Source organism: Nothoprocta perdicaria, unplaced genomic scaffold (genome assembly GCF_003342845.1).
Source record: "Nothoprocta perdicaria isolate Ctin4 unplaced genomic scaffold, notPer1 scaffold_5, whole genome shotgun sequence".
Taxonomy (NCBI): domain Eukaryota; kingdom Metazoa; phylum Chordata; class Aves; order Tinamiformes; family Tinamidae; genus Nothoprocta; species Nothoprocta perdicaria.
In genome coordinates this window covers 4,338,587-4,359,436 of record NW_020455754.1, presented here as the reverse complement: position 1 = coordinate 4,359,436, position 20,850 = coordinate 4,338,587, and the positions used below count along the sequence as shown (strand labels likewise).

At 40.4% G+C, this 20,850-nt stretch overlaps 1 protein-coding gene across 2 annotated transcripts in view; it reads right to left on the bottom strand.

The window, feature by feature from the left end:
• Positions 1 to 292: 292 nt before the first annotated feature.
• CPEB4 (cytoplasmic polyadenylation element binding protein 4) overlaps positions 293 to 20,850 on the bottom strand; it is a 37,287-nt gene continuing 16,729 nt past the window's right edge. The window contains exons 3-9 of one of the 2 annotated variants that reach the window (XM_026047669.1): positions 11,529 to 11,552; positions 9,485 to 9,658; positions 6,749 to 6,838; positions 6,005 to 6,123; positions 4,941 to 5,055; positions 4,540 to 4,721; positions 293 to 1,216 (exon numbers count right to left, since the gene is read on the bottom strand). In XM_026047669.1, coding sequence (XP_025903454.1) covers positions 989 to 1,216; positions 4,540 to 4,721; positions 4,941 to 5,055; positions 6,005 to 6,123; positions 6,749 to 6,838; positions 9,485 to 9,658; positions 11,529 to 11,552 — 932 coding nt within the window. In that variant the 3' untranslated portion in view covers positions 293 to 988. The remainder of the gene's footprint in view (positions 1,217 to 4,539; positions 4,722 to 4,940; positions 5,056 to 6,004; positions 6,124 to 6,748; positions 6,839 to 9,484; positions 9,659 to 11,528; positions 11,553 to 20,850) is intronic. The other variant, XM_026047670.1, reaches the window with a different exon arrangement.

Sequence of the window (20,850 nt, the reverse complement as noted above, 5' to 3'; positions counted from 1 at the left end):
GTCAAAATGGAGAGCAAAGGCTGGCCCCTGAAGAACGTTAGTAATTAGGATATAGAGTTATATATAGCCATCAAAAATAAAATCTATATATTCATCCTTCAAGAGAGGAAATGCCAGTTAACTAGTTGTCATGTTTCTAGCTTTGGTAGAATTTCTAGGGCTGTAACCAGACAACTGAATTCTCTTAAAGAAAGAAAGAAAGTGCACTCCCCCCCTCAGTAGTAACTTTACTCAACTTTTACATTCAGAAATTCTTAAAATGTAGTAATTCTGATGAAAATACAGTAAGCTCTGCCTATCTCATTAGTAATTTGGATGTGGGTGGTCGTCAGAGGCATGGTCAGACGCATGCCGAGCTAAAATTCGGCCTCAAAGCCCTTAGCGAGATTAAAACATCACTACTATAAATGCTGCTTGAACTTTGCTCATGCATTTTTGTTGCTTTAAACATGCTCTTTCCTGTTGGTAGCTAAATGCTAACTTCATCTGTTGCTGGAAAAACTGAAAAAATCAAAACAAAAAGAGAGGCAAAAAACAGGCTTCCCTGGGGGAAAGTGTCAGAACAGACTGATAGTGTTATTGTTACATGGTTATTTTAATAAAAGTATTCTTATGTTCTTTATTAGCAATAATTTAATTAAAAAACCAAAATACTCTATTGTTTCAATTCTCTTAATATTTTTCTCTCCTCTAAGAAAATGTTGCATGAAATTAAGTGTTCTCTTGATAGCAAAGGCAAGAGAATGCAACTTGCTCGCAACATGTGATCAATACGAAAAGGAGTTCCCAATACAGTTTTCAATGACAAGATTCTACAAAATACCCATATGATAGGTCATTCTTCCATTATACTATTGTTAAATTACAGACTACTACAAAAGGACATGCTATCTTGAATAAGAGAAAGGGTCAGGTGGGGTAGGGACAATCAGGATAACAGAAGAGTGCACTTAATTTGAGGCCTGCATCTGAGCACTGCAGTGATCACTTAGTTCCAGCGGAATGAAATATGTCTTGGGCGATCTCCTCCCTCCTTCACCAGGGGTTTGTGGAATTCCCTGCCAGCGCGTGAATGGATAGCAGCCCAGCAATATTCACAGTAATACTGCAGACAGGTAACGTTAGCACAGAAAAATGGAGCAAACTTTCCACCACAACGGGCCCCCTGACATTCATCGCAAAGCTGATCATCCAAGACATATGGCTTAACTTCCACCTGTATGCAGGAAACAAGARGAAAGTTGGCAATTCTTAATAATACAGTAGGCAATGAATATTCCACATTATATCCAATTTCTGTGCCTGGATGCTTATCAAAAACTTGGAGAATTCTGGGAATTTTAGAAGGATGATGATACATAATTATAAGTTCCTTCCCTTTCAGGTAGGAATGCAAAATGCTTGCACAACACTGTAACTGCAAATTAAACTTGCACACAGTCTGCAAATTTCAATGCCTGAATTTTTGGCTTAAAAAAATTCATTTCACATCATATCATTAATAAATAGTACATTTCTGTTTCCTTTTACTGTGGCTTACCCCACTCAGCAAAACGAGAACTAGTTAATCCTGCTGGTATCAAATGTGAAGCTTAAAACGCCAACCTACACAGCTGGCATTAAGGACAAGATGATGAGCAGCAATTCAGCACAAGAACAGAGAGGAAAATTTTCTTCAAGTTYTTAACTGTTAATAGCTCACAGGAACTTACCAGCTGGTGCTCCAAGGATACAGCCACACTACAACATCTGCAGGCTTTTAATCCCTGCATTTCCATGCCAAAACCAAGCCCACTGCAAAGCCCTGGTCTCAGCACTCCAGGGCGCCTCCTCTGCAGCGCTCGCCTCTCTGGTGCCCGAGCTGCTCGTGCAGACACGTCCGAATCACAACTGCAGCASTGTCACCCCCTCAGGGCTCTGTTTCACCTCACACCTAAAGATCCCCTTCACTCCCACTCCTCTGCTTTTAAGGATTGCTCAAGGTTGATGCATGGACTGCTTAGCAAGGGCAACTTAGTCCAACAAAGCCTCAAGTTCAGAAGTATAGCTACACTGTAAGTTCCTATTCTAGAAGTGCTCGTGAGCCTTCTCTAGAGCTTGTTAAATCATTTTTTTTTCCATAAACATTTCCAATTGCCCACATTAAGAGCACTGTCTTGAATGTTATCCTTCTGTTTCTGCATCTGGCACAGTGATGGTCTTCCAGATCTCGGAGCAGTCTGCCAGCTAATCCRAACAAGGACACTCAAAATTCTTGTGTTTTAAAACTTACCCAGTTTTACCAAGCTCAAGACAGGTCACTGCAGTAAGTGATTCCATTTGTGCTWACAGTACAAATAAACTGCTCAAAGCAAAGTAGCATCCTTGCTTTTCCCCTCAACATCCCTGTTGTGCGGTATTCTGTTTCTCAAACCCCTCCACCCTAACCCAGAACAATAAATGTGTGAAACAGCAGAGGCAAACACATATTCATAACCCTTCAACACCCTGTTTGTCTAACTCGTCTTAGGCAAGTGCTCAGTGTTAAGTGTCTTCTTCCGTAAGCAGCAAGGAGCAGAACCCACAGGTGTGCTCTGCAGGCCTCCTGCACATGGCAGGAATCCTCCTCTAGTACCAGCCTTCCCAGACATACTCAGAGGCTGCTCCTGGCTGCAACCTAAAAACCCAAGTGCAGCACAAATAATTACCTCTCTGCCTGCCTCGGCCTGCGACTGGAGCAACGGCTTTTGTGCAAGTCAGCAAGCCACAGGTACTGGAGTCTTCAGCACATTTATTGCGTGCTGAAGCACATATGCCAAATAGGACCTTTTCAAAACACTACCTGCAAATAGGACCTGCAACTTGTGCTACACATAATGAGGTTTCCCAAATGCGTGCTGTAAAGTAGCTTAAATTACAGCAGTTTCATCAGATGCTGTTAAGGGTGGCAGCTCCCAGCAGAACCTCTACAGTGCTGGGTGTTGCAGGCCACTGAGCACTTAACTTGTATTACCTCATTGAAGGGCACACGCTTTAACCCTTGCCTAATTTTACAGGAAATCCTTCTTTGCTGCTTATTTTTATGCATGTATTAAATCATTATTATACAAAATAATCAAAATCATTATTATACAAAATAATTTAAAAAAATTTACAAAAAAAAATGTAAAAAAAATTTACAATTTTTTTGTAAAAAAATACAATTTTACAATTTGTAAAATTGTAAAATTATACAAAATAATTTAAAAAAGATAATTAGTATCTTAATAATAAAAAGTAGATTGTTGTTCTTCCATTTTTTCTCTCTCACACATCCAAAACATTTGTTCTAACAAATCCTCTGGGTGTTTATCTCCCCACACGTCTTCTGAACCCTATACAAAATGGGGAAATAAGGAAGAGCAGGAGGAGAAAAGGAAGGGGAAACAGATTGCAAAATCTTTGCTAGAGTTCACAAGTACTTACTTAAAATCTGCACTCCTACCAGCTTCAATAGAGCTATTCACCCAAGTGTCTGCTTATGCAAGCAGAAGTTGCACAAGGGGGGGGGGGGGTGAGGGGACAAATTATTTGTTCAAAGCCATACAGAATTTATTTCTGAGCCAAGATTAGAACAAAGACATTCCAATTCCCAGGCCCACAGTCGAACTGTTGTTCCGATTCTTCTTCCTCAGCTTTAATAGCCAAGCAGCAGTGAAATGATAATCAGCTAATCAGCCATTTAACGATGACTGACTGAAGTTTAAGAGTAAAAGCTTGGGGACTTGCCCCCTCCAGTAATTAGGGAATTAAAAATCAATAATGGCAGTCACATAATCCAGAGTCCTGAAAATTTTGAGGCAAAAAAGGAACTRGAAAGAACAGTGTATGAAGCGATCTGAGTTTCTCAGAATTGCGACCCTAAGATAACCAGAATAGGTCAGTCACATTTTATAGCCGAGTGTGGATAAAGCAAGCTCCAAATCTATTTGGTGTACTCCTTTCATTTATATTAATTCATGAATAAGCTGCAAATAATTCTAATAAATTGTCATTTAAGAAGTGAACTGTGTGTAGCCTTGAAGTAAGCCATGGAGGATGACCCAAGGATGACTGTGCATTGCCATGATGCTCCTGAGAACCAGCCACCACATACAACAATTGGGCCAGATTCTGGCTACTCTCTCAGAGAGTAGAATAGCAGCAGGAACTGCTCCATCCTTGGAAGCTCCCTTATTCCATGCCCTTCTACAAATACTACAAAGGCAAACACTTGCACTGGGAGTGCAATACATGTGCCATGTTCTTACAGAAGGGCAAGGCAGCTGAACTGCTTCCCATTATGTCAGGATATTCAAGAAAGTCTGCTTCGCAGCTGGCACCCACGTTCCCAAAGCGAGAGCTCTGCACCACTCCTTCATTTTTATTCGGTGTTGTATCTAAGTGGCACAATCTAGCCTTAAATATGCAATGAATCTGATCTAACAGTTACAGTCTTCACAGTGACGCACTTACATTTACACAGAAAACCATTTCTAGGGAAGGCACAAAGCAAAAATAGAATGTGCTTGAGGACCTTACCCGTTTATCTATCTCTCCATGCTGCAGCTGAACAAAGCGAGCGCTGATAGCAGCTATGTAACTCTGTTGATTAGAAAATGCAACCCGCCCAGCTCCTTTTGGGTATTTCAGCTCAGGGTCTGTGTCAATTCCAGCATAGCACACCCCTCCGTACAGGCGATCCATTATCATTGCAAGTTCCACTAAACCAGAAAGGRAAGGAAAACAGCAGTGTCCATTTAGTATTTTCTTCTCTTTTCCTAGAAGCACCAAATATGACAGTTCATTTGTAGYCACGTCGCCCGCTTTAAGTGTCAAGAGCACTAAATGCTTCCCTTGCTGAAATAATTTTGTCTCCCCCCTTGCTCCCCCAATCAGACAACATATTCAACATGCCCAATGCTGCAGAACACACAGTGTACCTGCTCGTAAAGGCCGAGGAACACCACCAACAAAAATGGTTTTTCGTGGGTCAAGAGGCTGTGAACCATCCATAACAAAATCACTATCACTAAGGTTCCAAGGCCGGATCTGAACCTATGGACAAAAAGCCTTTTTTTTTTTAAACCATTCACAATCCAGCAAATATTTCAGTAACAGAAATTAACAGATGCCTACAAAGCATAAAATCTCTTTAAAAAATGTATTTTTAAACTCATTTTCTACTGGTTCAGCAATCACTTCCMAAGATGAAAGGCCTACTAATGTCTATTAGAGACAGACCTCTTGATCATAACCAAGTTGCACCAATTGTGTAAGTGCCTTTTTTCTCCCCACAAACTCAGGTAACATTTACTTCACTGTGACTGAATTGTGGTGCATGCACTATGTTAATGTATATGTAGGCATACTATTTATGTTGTGCTTGCCAAGTGCAAGCACTAGACTAGTGTTATCTCAATGGAACAGGCTCCAATGTGCAAGGTCGTGTGTTTATTTACTACACAGGACTAGTTATTTTGCCTACAGCTGGCCAAATTTCAAGTACAGAAATACAACATACATCTCTCCAATTAATAACTGACTTGTTTCTGTGCCCCAGAWCATATGTACTAGTAAGGTACAATTTATTGCCGTGTTATGCTTTTTTTTCAGTTTAAATTGTTCCAGACAGCACTATATACAGCATGAATTCTTTGAATCATATTCACTGAATCAAATTCAGTAAGTATTAAATGTTGGCTTGCATTCATATTACGTCAACAAAAATAGGAATTAGAATAGAAAAACAGGAATTTTTTGAACTGAAACTAGACTAAATTTTTTTTTGTTTCTATGTAATGTACATTATTGAGAATTAATTTCAGAGATTAGAAATACTCATCTACCCTCATCATCTCTTTGAGAACTTGATGATTTAAATAAGTATAGACATTAATGCTCTAAAGACAGAAAAGAAAAAAAAAAAAAAGAAAAAAGGGCAGCTGAAGAGCACAATTTCTAATTACCCTAGAGGGACCACACAGTTGCTCAAAATTTTACCTACCGGTTTGTCCTTGATAGTGGGACTGGAGACACAAAGATACAGTTTTCCATCTTCTTCAATACATGCGTCAATCAGTGCCTGAACAGAGCTTTCATCTTGGAACAGCAAAAACGCGTATCCTAGAAATAGAAAAACAAATTTATGATTTCCTTTTTTAACTGTCATACAGGATAGAGTCAATTACTTAACCCAGAATTTTGCCTGACACCATTTCATCAGACTACAGTATAATAAAGGACAAACTTAACACTGTTCTTGGACTCACAGCCTGGTCTGCTGCAAGTGCTCTGCACTGACAATCCCCAAGCASGGACATTCATAACCAACATAATCTCTCCCCATCTCCTTTGGCAAAGGATAAGCCAAGAGTATTAAATGAACAAGAGCCAGAGCATGTCTCTAAGTAAAGCTGTGAATACAAGGTACAAACCCTTCTTGGCTTCTGTGGAGGGCATTCAGTCCCTTCAGAAAGGGCTGATCTTGACTTACTAGTATAAAAATGAGTAAAGCAAAAAACAGAAACAACAGAAAAAACAAACAAAAAAAAARKWAAAAAAAAAAAAAGGAAATTAAGGAAGTGGAAAATAATTACAAGACTATGTCCAGAAATGCACAACGYCTAAAGGATTCAACTTTTTCTTCTCTAAACACAGGGCCACACACAAAAATCTTTTCCAAAATGGAGCTTTACATATAAAAATAACAATTAAAAAGCACTCATATAGTATTAATTATCAAATTTACCTTTAGGAGGAAAGTAAGATTTGCTCTCTGCCTTGTGTGGCCAATCTACAATCAGAGGTCCAAAACGGCGAAAACTAGCAGTGATCTCATCTATAGAAAGGCAAAAAAAAACATTAATTGAAAATGGGAACATGAACGAGTTAGCTGTATGACATSTAAGACCTGAAGATCATGGATCTTGGGTAATTTCTTCCCAGTCTATGCACAAACATTCAGCAACTCTAAAAGCTGAATAGTTTGTAGGAATGCTTAGTAAGTGATGGCAAATCTTTCTGACAAGTCAGAACATTCATTACAAAACAAGGCRGTTGAAAGATTAAGATTTCCTTCCTACCAATAGTTATAAATAAAAGCTCACAACTCTCTAATTCAGAGAAACGGAATCAGTGAATCTATACAGCTACCATAATCTACCTCCAGGCACTTTCCCACAAWGAGTTTACAGACAACTTGCTGACTTGCTAGTAAGTCATCAGATCTGCCAGGCTGGCTTGTAACTGTGAAGAGACTGCAGAAAAATGAAGAACTATCACAGTAGCCAGCCACGTCCGTCCATATCGCTTGCTAATGACACAACTGCAAATCTTATCTGAGCTTAAGCTCAGACTAACCTGGTGTAAGCTTGCAAAATACAGTTAAAACRCCTTATAAGTGAGATGGCAAGCAGCATGTCACTGTACCATGAAGCAACTGTCGCGTTCATTCCAATTTGTCTTTCACATCACATTTCTGGAAAAGAACGTATCCTATAAAAGCTTTCTAATTACAACTCTGCTCTTCTTGAGCAAGATTATTCCCTTCCCTTCTCCACAAACACACTTGAACCCTCAGCAGGGAAAAAGAAATTCTCTGGACAAGAAATGTTAATTAAAAAATTGAAATGGAGATAAAATGTCCTGTTGCTGAAGTGTCATCGAAGCTGGCACATTGCTCAGCAGCATTCTGCTTAAGGTATTAGAGGGCTTTCCACAGGAGCAATATTTAACACAACTGCTTTCCCCACAGTGTTTCAACATCCTTCCCTTTGCCATACTGTGTTTCTCAGAAAAATGTTTAATTAAGAAATCCCTTGATTTTCATCCCTTTCTGATACAGTCTGAAGAACAGCCACAACTCCACTCGGGGCTGCTCAAAGCTCTCTGACAAACAGCCCAAATCAAAAGCCACTTGACACGTGTTCCAGCCTGTCCTATCCAGAGGGACAGGACAAAAACCTGTGTTTTGCAGAGGGTTCTSAGCTCACAATTTAGGGGAGTTTCCTGCCCTCACACTCTGCTAGAAAACTGCCAGAGTGTTACTAGCTCTGTCCTGTTCAGCCTGTTTATCCTCTTGGCCCACATTGCTAAGGTAATAGCAACTGACAGGCGCTACCCTGACAGCTCTTGGTGCACTGCGGGTCAGCAGGAACATCCACCACAGCACCTGCCTGTCAAGGTTACACGCTGATGAAGACACAACCACACAGAACAGTGCTTAACACGGATCTATCCTTAAAACAGATCTCTGTTGAGAATTGCACTAAGCACAAGCTTATGGTTCAAGCATACTTAAAAATTCCCCCAAAATTTGGCTGTGTAGGAAAGGTGAAATCGCGCTGTCCTTGTTGGCACATGCAGTTTACAGGAAGCGCTGACAGAGGCAGCTTTGGAAAACGCAGGCTGCTCTCTGAGCACAGCTTGCACAAAGGTCTCATGCTTCAAAAACGAATGCCCACACAGAGCAGCCTATTCATGTGCTCAGCTGCTTTTAAAATAACAAAGTCGGGATAAAATATATTTTCTTGTAGATGCCACATCATCTTTGATCTTTTAAATGCTAAGGGCATAAGCAACGGTACCCATGATGCAAGCAGCTCTTGTGTTTGTGTGCAAGTCAGCTTGTCATGTCACAGTTGTATGCAAGGACATGTATTAGCACTCCCCCTCACGTGAACAGTGGCATTATAACAAAAAATTAAGAAAAAGCAATAAACCACCACTTTTTCCGGTTTACAGTTCTCACAGATATTTTAACTACTGTGCTTTCAAGCTCATATATAGCAAAACACCAAATTCTGCTAAAAGAAGCTTCAGGGCAATTGCACATGCTAAATGATTCTAAGAYTCCTGTATTCTGTCCTGTGCGTGCTCTGTGGGATGCGTCCCATAGAAATTCCTGGTTCCTCAATATGTGCAACTGCCTCTGCACAGCTGCTTTTTTTTTTTTATTTTTTTTTCCCCCTCCCCCTGAGTCTTCAAAACACATGTATGTTAGAAGTTAAGTTAGTATAGGACATAATCACCGGCCAAAACCAACCACTGAGCAGTTTCACATTAGCATCTAAATCAAGAGCTAAGACTTAGCAGGGCTATACAACCTTCACAAAAATCAGCAACACTTCTCCTACCACAACCTTCTGCTGCCTATAAACAGGCTCTAAAATACCTGCAAATTTCCACAGGGGATATTTATTTTCCCATCACAAACCATTTTAAAAATAATTTTATATTGTTAAAGGTGTGATGAACACACCRTTTCTGTTCTTCAAAGGTAGAACACCACTGCAGCTGAAACCAGCTGAAATTCTCTCCCATCTGACGTGGACTGAGTGGTGACATACAGAGATCTATTTACATATCAAAGGTCTTCTGCAGAGTTTGGAAAACAGCCCTGCCTTAGCCAACAGACAAACGGTTTCACACGGCAGTTTTGTCCCCAAGCCAGGGGGGTATTCTGGGGACATTTTTCTGGGAATACCTTCATCGATATCAGGTGGCAGGCCGCCCACAAAGACTTTCCGGGAATACCGCTCCACTCTTTCTCCATTCTGGTGAGAGAAGCAGTGAGGTGATCCCAAACCACTGTGAAGAGTCTGATCCCCACGTCCATCATCCAAGAACCCGTCTTCCATTGGAAACAGTGAAGACTGACCTGAAGGAGGGTAAAAAATTATAAAAATAAAAGAAGGAAAGACACAAAACAAAACACATATATAGGAGAAAGTATTGCTTAAATGAAAAAGAAGAAAAAAGAAACCCCACGCTGGCTGCTGTGTTAGCAATCTTCCCTTTTAATAAGTAGTTATGCTATTTCATATAAAACCTTAGAGGTTTCAGTACCACTCAAYTGCTCAAATAAATTAAGAGAAAAAGTCACTATCTTCTTCATAATTAAACTACAACTAACAAAAATTTGAAACAAAATAGTATTTCCAATGGATGCTCAAAATGACTTTTCATAATATTTTATGTTTCTAAATAGATTTCATTTAAAAGATGTAAATCAGAAGAGAGTATAAGCCCAATTATTTCCAGGGACTTCCCCAATAGCAGACACTACTCGTTCCTAAGCCACAAATATCACTTCCCAGTGAACAACTTCCTAAACTGAGTAAATACAATTCCTCAGTACAGATGGGAAAACAGAATTCTATCAGCTCAATACATTACACGTATGATTCCCCTGGCACCAAAACCCTTCATAAACCAAGCACTTGCAAATAATAATAATAATAGTAATAATAACACAAAATCCTAAAAAGAACCAAACCAGATTCACTGTAATTGCCTGCAAAAAATGCCTGAAAACAAGGCCATGCTGTGTCATTCCTCAGGAAGACCAGGTTTACTTAGATGTTACAAAAAAATTAAATTAAGACAAAATATTGTAGCATGCTTCTCCTATCCAGTCCAATGTTCTCCTATTTTAAACTTTTATTATAGAGCGTATAAGTTTTTTTTTTTACTTTTAAATAAGATTCTTATTTTGTATAACATCATAACAGAGCGTACCAAGCTGTATCTTCAGTAACTTCACCCTTTAGTTACAATATTCAATATATAGGCAATATACTGAACGGACTTCTACTCATTTAATGGGTATAATAGGAATACATAAATGTATGACTATACGCCACAATATACTAAGTCTCCCTTTTGAGAATCCACTACAATCTAATATAGTAGTGTATTGGTAAGGTTAATTTATCCTGCTCTGTTATTCATCTTCCATGGAGAAATCAAAGAGCTCACAAATTTAACAGATAAATAAAGCTCAACAGCCCATATAATTTAGATGAATACAAAATGAAGACTTGATCAGCTTGCTTTATTTGAACTTTCAAGAATCTTTTTATGCCTTTRATTAAAAGAGCACTCTGAAAACCATCAACCCCTGTAATCCAGCCTATTTCTGTAATTTGATAAATCTGGCTTTCTACCATAATGAAAATATTGCAAGATGGACTTAAAGGTGATTTTGTTTCCTCCCAATGAATTAATTTTTTTTCTTGGTCTCTTAAAACCTCAGTCCTGCAGTATTTTTAGAAGGCAGCAATTCTCCAAACAAAGAAATCTTTTCTCAGGTTCATCAGCATTACTGCTTGTGTGGCAGAATTCAACGTGCATCCTTGCAGGATCTCATTCGATAACCTAGTTGGCCAGGACAAGTATTCACTATACTCCATGCTGCATCAGGAAAACCCATCACTAGCTGGAAAAAGTCACTAGAGAATCAACTTCCCCAGTATTGTCATTGGTAACATACACACAATGTAGCTCTCCAGGGTAACTATTCATAGATGATGTCCACTGAAAGGATTATGATAATTTTGGCATAAATAGTATATCTAGARTACAATATAATTCAGTTTAAATGTTTATGGCATGCAGACCACACAAACTTATGCGAAGCTCATGTTTTTTAACCTTAAATTTGGGGGKTTGCTTTCTAGTAAAAACTTAAGGTTATTTCTCCCATGAGACATTGTCAACATTAGAAAATTAAATAGGAATACTGTTACCTCGCCTTCTCCCATATGTCCTTGCTGCATGTTAAATGAGAAAGAAAACAGCCTTTCAAACATTGTTATAAGGACCAAAAGACCTTCTTTAATCTTCTTTTATACTAGCTCAGTGATTCTCAAGCCCTTCCATATTGCAGGTTATTTAAATTGGTATTCAAAGCTCATGTCCCCCACCGCCCACAACACCAGGCCTTCCTTGCACCATCTCTTGCTGCTCATCAATACAAAACATTGACAGGAGGCCAGCAAAGCACGTTGGTGAACTCAAGAGGCTTTTAGAGACCAGTTTTCGTTCTTAATTTGCACATTCCTTTGAGCATCTATTCCTTCCTCCTCTGTGAGATGGATGTCTGGTAGAAAACGGCTCATTTTGCATGCCCCAGGTCCCTCGACGCTCACCCAACGTGCTCCCTACCCCCGAGCTTCGAGCAGCTCCAACRGCGCGCGCTGAACTGCAGGAAGGCCCGAACACGAGGAACAGGAGGGACAAACATGTTTATTTCTGCTGTGAGATTAGATCACTAAAAAAAGCTCTGTGCAACCCACAAAGCGCGTGGTTAAGCTTTTAGTGGCAAAGAACCAGCTAAAAAACCTTAAAAGTGAGAGATAATATCTGGGCCACTAAAACTGGTTTTCAGACCTCCTGCAGACTGTGTTCATCAGTAAAGATTTTCACATCCTAGCTTATAAATTCACTATAATCATTAGACAACCACCTGCTGCCTCCTCCTCTTCCTTCTCCCAAACAAATGAGTTCTACCACACGGCTGACATTTTTTCTTTGCTGGCTTCCACGACCTGTTGTCAGAATATGGCTCAACTTTCTACTCAAACTTGCACATTCTTTCGGTTTTAAAGATAATCTCATTAAAATCTCTATCTGAAAGGAAGCCAATTGTTTTCAGAACTCAGATCCTCCTGGCAAGCGCTATGAGAAACTCTGAGCACATCCCACATTTCATTCTGCTTCCTCTTTCAAAATCGAGCCTGACAATTAGCTGAAGCATTTAAATACTTGTAAACCACAACAAAACACAAGTAGTTTCCTCTTTCCGAATGAAATGATATCAACCCAATTCACTTCATGATTATTTAACAGTGGTAAGATCATTTACTTCGCTGATCTTCTGCAGATATACTCAAAATTAATGCCAAGATGGAGAAAAAAAAGAAAAGAAAAAACGAGCTCTATTTTCAGACCAGAACACACCCCYGAGTGCTCAGGCACAGGTATTAATTTACCAAGAACTGGAAGTTTAGGCTGAGGGCCTTTGCAAGTATAATCTCTCCACGGTGATTTTTAAATTAGAAATCCAAGACACTCACGCAGTCCTCAAAGTGAAAGTCTTAATGAATTTGTCTCTCATGCAAAACACTCCCCAAGTTTACCAAGTTCCTGACGAAGGTCAGAAGCTTTTGCACGTTTTGGAAAACTTCAAGCGCTTTCAAAGCCCGCCGTGCCTCTAAAGCCATGAAATCTTGCCTGTGGTTTCTGAATTACTAACAAAACCACACAAGCGCCTTTGCTCGGTACACCCGTTCTTGGCAACAACTCTCAGCACAGACACAGCTCTGCAGTTCTGTGACCACAATTTAGGGCAGGCTCCTCACTGTTTTGCCACCTGTGTCACCCAGACAATAGGATTTTTCTCTTTTATCTACTGAAATCTACTGGAAAAGGAGCTCGGCCAACAGCTCTAAAGCATTTCCAACGCCAAACATTACTGAAGAGGTTTGGAGAAGTGAGATTTGTTGTTTTTCTTAATTTACAGCAGGAATTTTTCTGCATTTGTTTCCTCTAACCCGCAAAATACCAAGATGTGACATTTCAAAACACTTCTCAGCAGCCACAGACTATAAATCAGCCGAGTGCAACATGGGCACAAACTTTCTCTCGGAGCTGAATGCAAAGCCCATCACATGCCATTAATTTCACACAATGTAATACAAGGTCGGAACAAAAGGATGCTCTTTTGGCAGGCGGGCAGGCTGCTAATTGCAACGCACCCGTCCTGCCTTCGGCTTCCAGAACTTCATATTCAGAGAAGTCTCTGCTCCAGACGTGCCCTAGCTGAGCCTCAACACAACTGGTATCTTAAGGTGATCATTTACAACAGGACGAAGAAACTTAATTCTAAAGATTTATGCCTCCCTATTCCATGGGGAGAAATGGGAGAACTATGGTGTGGTTTGGGATTCCTGAAATCTAGTTGTTATTTCTGTGTTTCCTTCAAGTTTCAGGCAAATGCATCCAGGGCTTAGGACAGACTTGCTGACCTTGTAAGGTATTTGAGCAAGAATTATATCACAAAACCTATAAACAGAAAGTGTTGATACAACCAGTTCAACTGCTCATTAATGACTCATGAAGAGATGTTTTCCTATTCAATTTGCCCAAAACATCAAACGCTATTAAGCAGTTACTTAAATTCCTCTGTCACCTCAGCCCTCCTTGCAACACTTCTATGCAATAACGTATCTCCAATTAAACGTGCTCAGTTTTTTTTTTTTTTTTTTTTAAATAGGAAGCACCAAAACAACTGCCAACACGAGGTGCAGAATCCCACATGCAATCTCATATAAACAGAATTGTTTATATATTATCATTGTGCTTTACAGAAGGACCTTGAGCCTGGTGGCCGAGACACCTTGCTGAACATCCATGAAAAACGTGTGAGATGGTTCTAGGCCCCTTAAGCCTCAAAATTACAACAAGCTGCTTCTGCAAACAGATATTCCCTCCTTAGCGGATTCCTTGCTGCTGGAACTATCTACCTTACGGTCATGGCTGCAAGGAGACTTTGTGCCATTAATCAGGGAGGGTTTAATACAGGCCAGAATAAGCTGCAGACTGTTTCAAACAAAGGGACAGCAGGCGTGAGGATCCCCACGTTTAGTGGAGAAAGTCGCCCCCGATTTCCAAACCACATGACAACCAGGAGCTACTCAAGCACTAAACAACCCGTGTATTAAATGATTTAATATAAGCATCTCAGTCCCCTGGAACGAACAGGGCAACTGTATGTGCCTAGTTAAATTATGGCTTTATCTTCTTTATCTCTAATTTGCTAGCGCTGTTTTAAGATCGGCAAAGTCCAGGTGGATGCAATACCTGTGCAGTGTGTCCATTCCCAAGCTCAGTGCGAGCGCTCCCGGAGGCGCCGCTTCTCCTCTTCACCTTGGCACAGAGGCCAATATAACAACACCCGGCAATATTTTACTCTTAGAATAGTCTTATATAATTGTATAATATATATCTCTATCTCTATATATCTCTGTATATCTTATATAATAGTCTTAGARTGTCTTTAAGAGGGACAAATATTCACGTTAAGCTTTGGTTTCATAATCAAGCTTTTACATAATCTGGCCATAAGAACAAGTATGACCCAATCACATCCTTTTACCAGGAATTAGTTCCAMCACTGAGCTAATTTCTTATTACTTATCTTCATGAGAGCTAGGAAATTTATGCTGATTTGAATATACCTTGAGAATCTATACTAATCACATACTTCAGGCTAAGCTTTTAGAAAAACAGAAATATCAGAGATTCACAGAATTATTTCTAAGTGCGCTAGGTATCTTGAATCTATTACACAGAATATACTTTCAGGAGTTTTATTTTTAAATTATAGAAAAATTGAACTAGATAGAAGTTGCTCTTGCAATTCTGACATTAAGGACTTAATTCTACAATATTCTATACTAAACTATATTTTGTCAGAGAAGAGCATTAAAATATGAACAATAACAAACAATATTTATTAAAATTTTCCCACCATCCGCTAAAGACAGGTGGGTTGGATTATGACTCAAGCTAGATTTTTATCATACTTTGGATTTCACAATGCATTTCCTAAGCAATGCAGGGACCACATGCTTGAAGTAAATCCTACCACAGATAACAGTACATTTCACAAAAGGTTTGTATGAACATCTCGATCTCAACTTTAGAGAAATGAACTTTATCTGTAACCAAATTGAAAGCTGAACAACGAAATGGATATGTAGCATCTCCACTTGAACAGTCTTTGGTTAAGTTATCTACATATGAAGCAACAACTCAGAGTCCAAGCTAGACGTTTTCAAAGAAATATACCAAGTAGAAAGAATACAGAAACGATCTGCATCTATACATAAAGGTGATAGATTTCTTTTTTTCTGATTAACTCAAGGTTTTTTTAACTGATTAACTCAAGTTTCACATTTTCAAACTGAAATAAGACGATATGGTAAACTGTTGTAGAGCAGGGGAAAAAATCCTGCTTTGCATACCTTCCTTGATTTTAGTTCTAAAATATTGAGAGCAAAAGAATTAGGGCACAGTTCCATGATTAGTAACACAAATTATGCTGTCAAATTACCCTCAGTACATGGTACAGCTCCGTTGCCTGTGACAGATGCTAAACATGACGAGTGGCACAGACACCTAATACTTGATCCACCAGAACAACTGTCAATATAGAAGGAATCTCTCAAAATTTATAAAAAAAATTGGTACTGACAGTAAATTTCTTCCACATCAGAACTCTGCATCTTACCAGTCACAGCCATCTGCAGGATACTGTCAAACATGATCCTCGTTTTAAAATTGTTGTCAAAGAGAAGCTACTAAAAAGAGACACATGAGAGACTATACAACACAGGTTTCAAATACTGCTGAACTTCAAAGAATGCAAAACATTCAAACAGTATTTCCTTAATGAAAGACAATCTTAGAAAAATAAACACCTCTGTATATATGYCTCGAGAACGCACATTTGTCACACTTTCAGCTGTGTCAAAATCAGCATAAAACCAARAAAACAGAGTACATTTGGCTGCATTGAAAACATCAAGGACTGGCACCTCTAGAAGTGCTCATTCCGCAGAATTCAGCGGCAGAGATGCCAGAATTGCTTTTTTCGTCCTAATTTCTTTTCAAATAAACACAGAATAAAAAACTCAAAATCAAAAGGATATTGTACTCTGTTAGGGAAAATGGAACTTCAAAAGGAAGTAAGCGGGCATGACCATTTTCAAATGTGACAGCAGCGTCAATATATATAAAAAAATGATTTTAAGGGTTTTCTGAGGCCTACACTCTTTAAAAAATGGATTACTGACGCACATTCATGATTTTAAAATTCAAAATACGAAAGCCTATGTACTTTACTTCAACGGAAGAGTGATGACCTGTCATATCCAAAATTTATGTTATTTATCTCTTGTTGGCCACCACTGGACCAATGAACATTATGGGGCAAAATATATACTTGTATCTATGCTGAAATATTTCAGCATGCTGAAAATCGTGTGCAGCCGCTCCCGGACGCGCCGCATGTCCCTGGCCCTCAGCAGCTGCTGCTCCCTGTCCTTGCTCCATCCTGTCCTGCTTCAAGGAGCCTCCAGAAAGGCGGTTCCTGCAGGTGACTCACACGAGCTGCATTGGCATGTGCCAGCGTGCTGCAGGATCCAGAAACACGGCTCCCTAAGCACAATMATAGGTTCAAAGTGACTTATTTTTGTCCATGGAAGAGAGCATCACAAGACAGCTTAGAATGCTGCAGGAGCACTTTGTTCCTTTTTTAAGCATCCTCTTACTTTGCTTCCAAACAATAAGGAAACAGCAATACAAGCAAAAGTGACATCAAACACWACTAGCTCTCTGCAGCGTAACATCTCCCCACTTCTCATTTTTACAGCAACCAGCACAGTTAASATGCTGATTTTTCTAGTAACCTACATGAAAGAGAACTGTACTATAMATCTCCATAACCCAAATGGGAAGAGATGCAAAAAAATGCATTTAAAATAAACTGGCGCTTTTTCCTCCATCTAGAGTCCAGATGGTATAAAGGACAGGAGATTGACAATATTTATTACATCCATTTAAGAACACCCATAGAAATTCTTTGGGATATTTTCAAAAAGTGTCACTAGTACTTGTGTACTAGTAGGAATCACAATATAAAGACTTGTGTGCAACATTAATTTAAATTACTTTTTTTTAATGATAAATAAGTATAATAACATATAAAATAATTTAACACAAATGTCTCCACATTCCAAAGGCAACATTTATATTTTTCTCATACCTACACAATCTGACTGTGGAACAGTCAGCAGCATTTAAAACTTACTCTTTATTTTTTCCTCTTAAAGCCCCGAGCAAAAAGCATTTTAAAAAGAATAATAAACAAGTATCTGAAATGTGGGACATGCTGTATTTGTTTGCATACACACTCTTAATTTGTCCCTCTTGGCACACTGATTCCTTTATTATACAATACTTTAAGTAAGTTAATCAGCTCCATTGCCTGTTCTTGACATGACAAGCATTAAAGACTGATCACTATATCTGTATACTCAAAACCTTCCAAAGAATCCAAATTCTGCCTACTGCAGCCTGATACAGCCCTATTTGCAAAAACACTACTCCAAATCCGCCAAAGCCCTAATGGATAAAACAAAAACAAAATATATRTATTATAGAACAGAACCTCTAACAGCTCATCCAATTCATCTCCCATGAGAGGCCTGTATTTCATCACTCCTAAACACGACCAGCTCAGAAAAACTTCTACAAGAGCAACGAGGCTTTGCAACTACCCACTAGCCACAACAAGAGCAACCATCTACTCTGGTCCCTGTCCTCCTTAAAACAACACCCGCAGCAGACAACACCCACAGAAGTACAAATTTCCTACTTACAGAGTTGAGATTCTTGCTCCCATTTCTACTTAGTGCTAATGTTGTCGTTTTGTCAACCCACTCTTTTTCAAAAGTGTCCTCATTTTCATTATACCTTTCATTTCCTCTTTGCCTCTAGGTTTAAGACAAGCACTTCAGGCTTCTCCTGCTGCTCCTCCTTTCATGCTGTCTCTAGCCTGATGCACATGAGGGKAGGCTATGCAAAATGTGGCTAACGAGGGATGCAAAGAGCTAACAATTCAACATCAAGGGAAAAAAACATGAATAAAGTGAGCAAAAAGACACGAGTCAGACCTGTAGTCGCAGCAGTCTGGGAGAGGAGAAGAGGAACAGGAACTAACAAACACTGGCTGAATACAGCAAATTAAAGGCTGATGCAGCATGGTCCAAGATCATCAAAACAGGAATTTCAAAAAAAAAAAAAAAAAAAAAAAAAANAAAAAAAAAAAAAAAAAAAAGTACCGGGTGGACAGTGATAATGATCAAGGCAGAAGATTAAACAATTCTTTAATATAACAAAGGTAAAAATATACATAGGAAGAAAACACTTTAAAAAAAGGTTTTAATGATATTTGCAAGATACAGCACGATATTTGCTGCTTCCACAGAATTCCACATGCATCTGTCAGTTTTAACACTTTTCAAGATCAAATCACAGATCCAGACGTTTTTTGATGTTCTGCTGCGCTTTGAAAAATGTGCAGCTCCCACATCATTTGCAGAATGTGCATTCCTAGGAAATATCTGGTCTGAGGTGTAGGGAAAGCATTGACTTTTCCGTGCAGAGGCAGGGATGGCAGGACACGGCACAGGGCCTGGGAGAAACCCTGCAAGATGGACAGAAAAAGCCCCTGGGCCTCTTCCTCCCATGAAGTGAGTGTCCATCCCAAAGCTGGAGCAGGACCAGAGAAGCCTGCGATATTTGTACTGCTCTGTGGTGGCAGGGGAAGGAATTTCCCAGTCTCCAAGGCCGCTTCAGTTATTCCCCTCTAGCTTATTACTCAACGGCTCAATTTTAGGACCAACAACACAAAAAAAGGTGTCATTCTTGTTCAACTGAATTTACACCATACCTCAAAAACCTTTCAAGTACAAATCACTATTTGACATCCACATTATCAAGGATTACTCTTTGCTAAAATCACAGGCAGCACCATAACGTAGTTGCCTGCTGCAGAGGCAACCAACAGTATTTCCTTATTTTCTCCCAGCACCCCAAGTCAAGCTAAACTTCTCAATGTAGTTCCAAAGGCAAATTTGTCAATATTTGGAAAAATTCCCCGAACTCTGAGGAACACTATAACCTAAATACTTCAAGCACTCAAGAGTATCAGTAAACCCGAGCGAATTAATTCAGTGTAAACAGCAATTGACCTTTTCCAACTGATATTTTCTGTAGTTGAGAATACTAACCAGCCACATTTCCCAGATTACTGCAAAAAAAAAAAAAAAAAAGTTAATTAAAACATCTTGAATACTATATTCTTGATTTCTGGCTTATTCACAGTAATACGAAAACTTGCAGAAAATAGCAAGACCAATAAACGCTTAACCCCTAATTTATTCCTGTTTCTTCAATCAAACACATAGAACAAGTGGTTTAAAATATTTATAACGTCGCACACGCTGCTTTCCGAGCCAATATAAACTGCTCTTGAATTTTCACAGTTGAAAACTAAGGTGTCAAAGACAAGAAATAACTAGTGGAAAAAAACCTCACAACTCTGAGCCTCGGGGCAATGTGTTCCACTCCGCATACGGCTTCCAAAGAAAGTGCAAATTCCTGTTTCATCCCCATCAGCCTAAGCGGGGCCGAATGCCGACTTCTATAAACTTAAACACAAATAAGTAGCATTTGACACCGTTTTCCTAGAGCTCCGAGTTTCCCCCCACCAGGCAGCCGGCAGGTGAACTGGCAGGCAGGTTTATCTCCAGAATTTACCACCACCCTGGAAGCCCTCGCGCTCCTTCTGGTGATATGAATAGTTTCTGCGAAGAGTTTCTGCAGTGCCCGCTGCGCACGGGCTTGCCGGGGATGCAGACGTCGGGAACCGCAATCCTGAACTGTGCCGAAGAAGGGGAGAATGACGACGATGATGATGGTAATGGCCGCGGCTTGAAGCCTCCGGGGTCCCCCGCGCCGGCCTCGCGCGCGGGGCTGGCAGGGGCCGCGCACCGAGGCCCCACGCGGAGGGGCCCACAGCGGCCCACAGCGCGCGGGCCCCGCAGCCGCCGCTTACCTGGCCCTGGTCCCCGCTTCCCTGGCCCCGGCCTCGGCTCCCGGCGGCTCCCGCAGCCCCGCTCGGGACACTCCACCGGGCGGCGGCTGCAGGGAGGGGGGGGGGACTCGCGGCGCCTCCCGCGCTTCTCTCCCCCTTTTCCTCACTTTTATCCGTTCCCGCGACACGCCACGCGCGGCTCCACGCGCGCACACGTTACACACCACACCCGCGCGGCGGGGGCGGCAGCTTCCCCCCGCCTCGCTCCCTTCGGCCCCTGGCGGCCTCCCCTGCCCCGCGGAGCGTTTGGGCGCTCCGAGCCGCGGCGCCCGCCGCCCCTCGGGCCCTGCGGCAGCGCGGGCCGCTCTGAAAGGCCTCTCGGGACACTACATAACTGAGCAAAC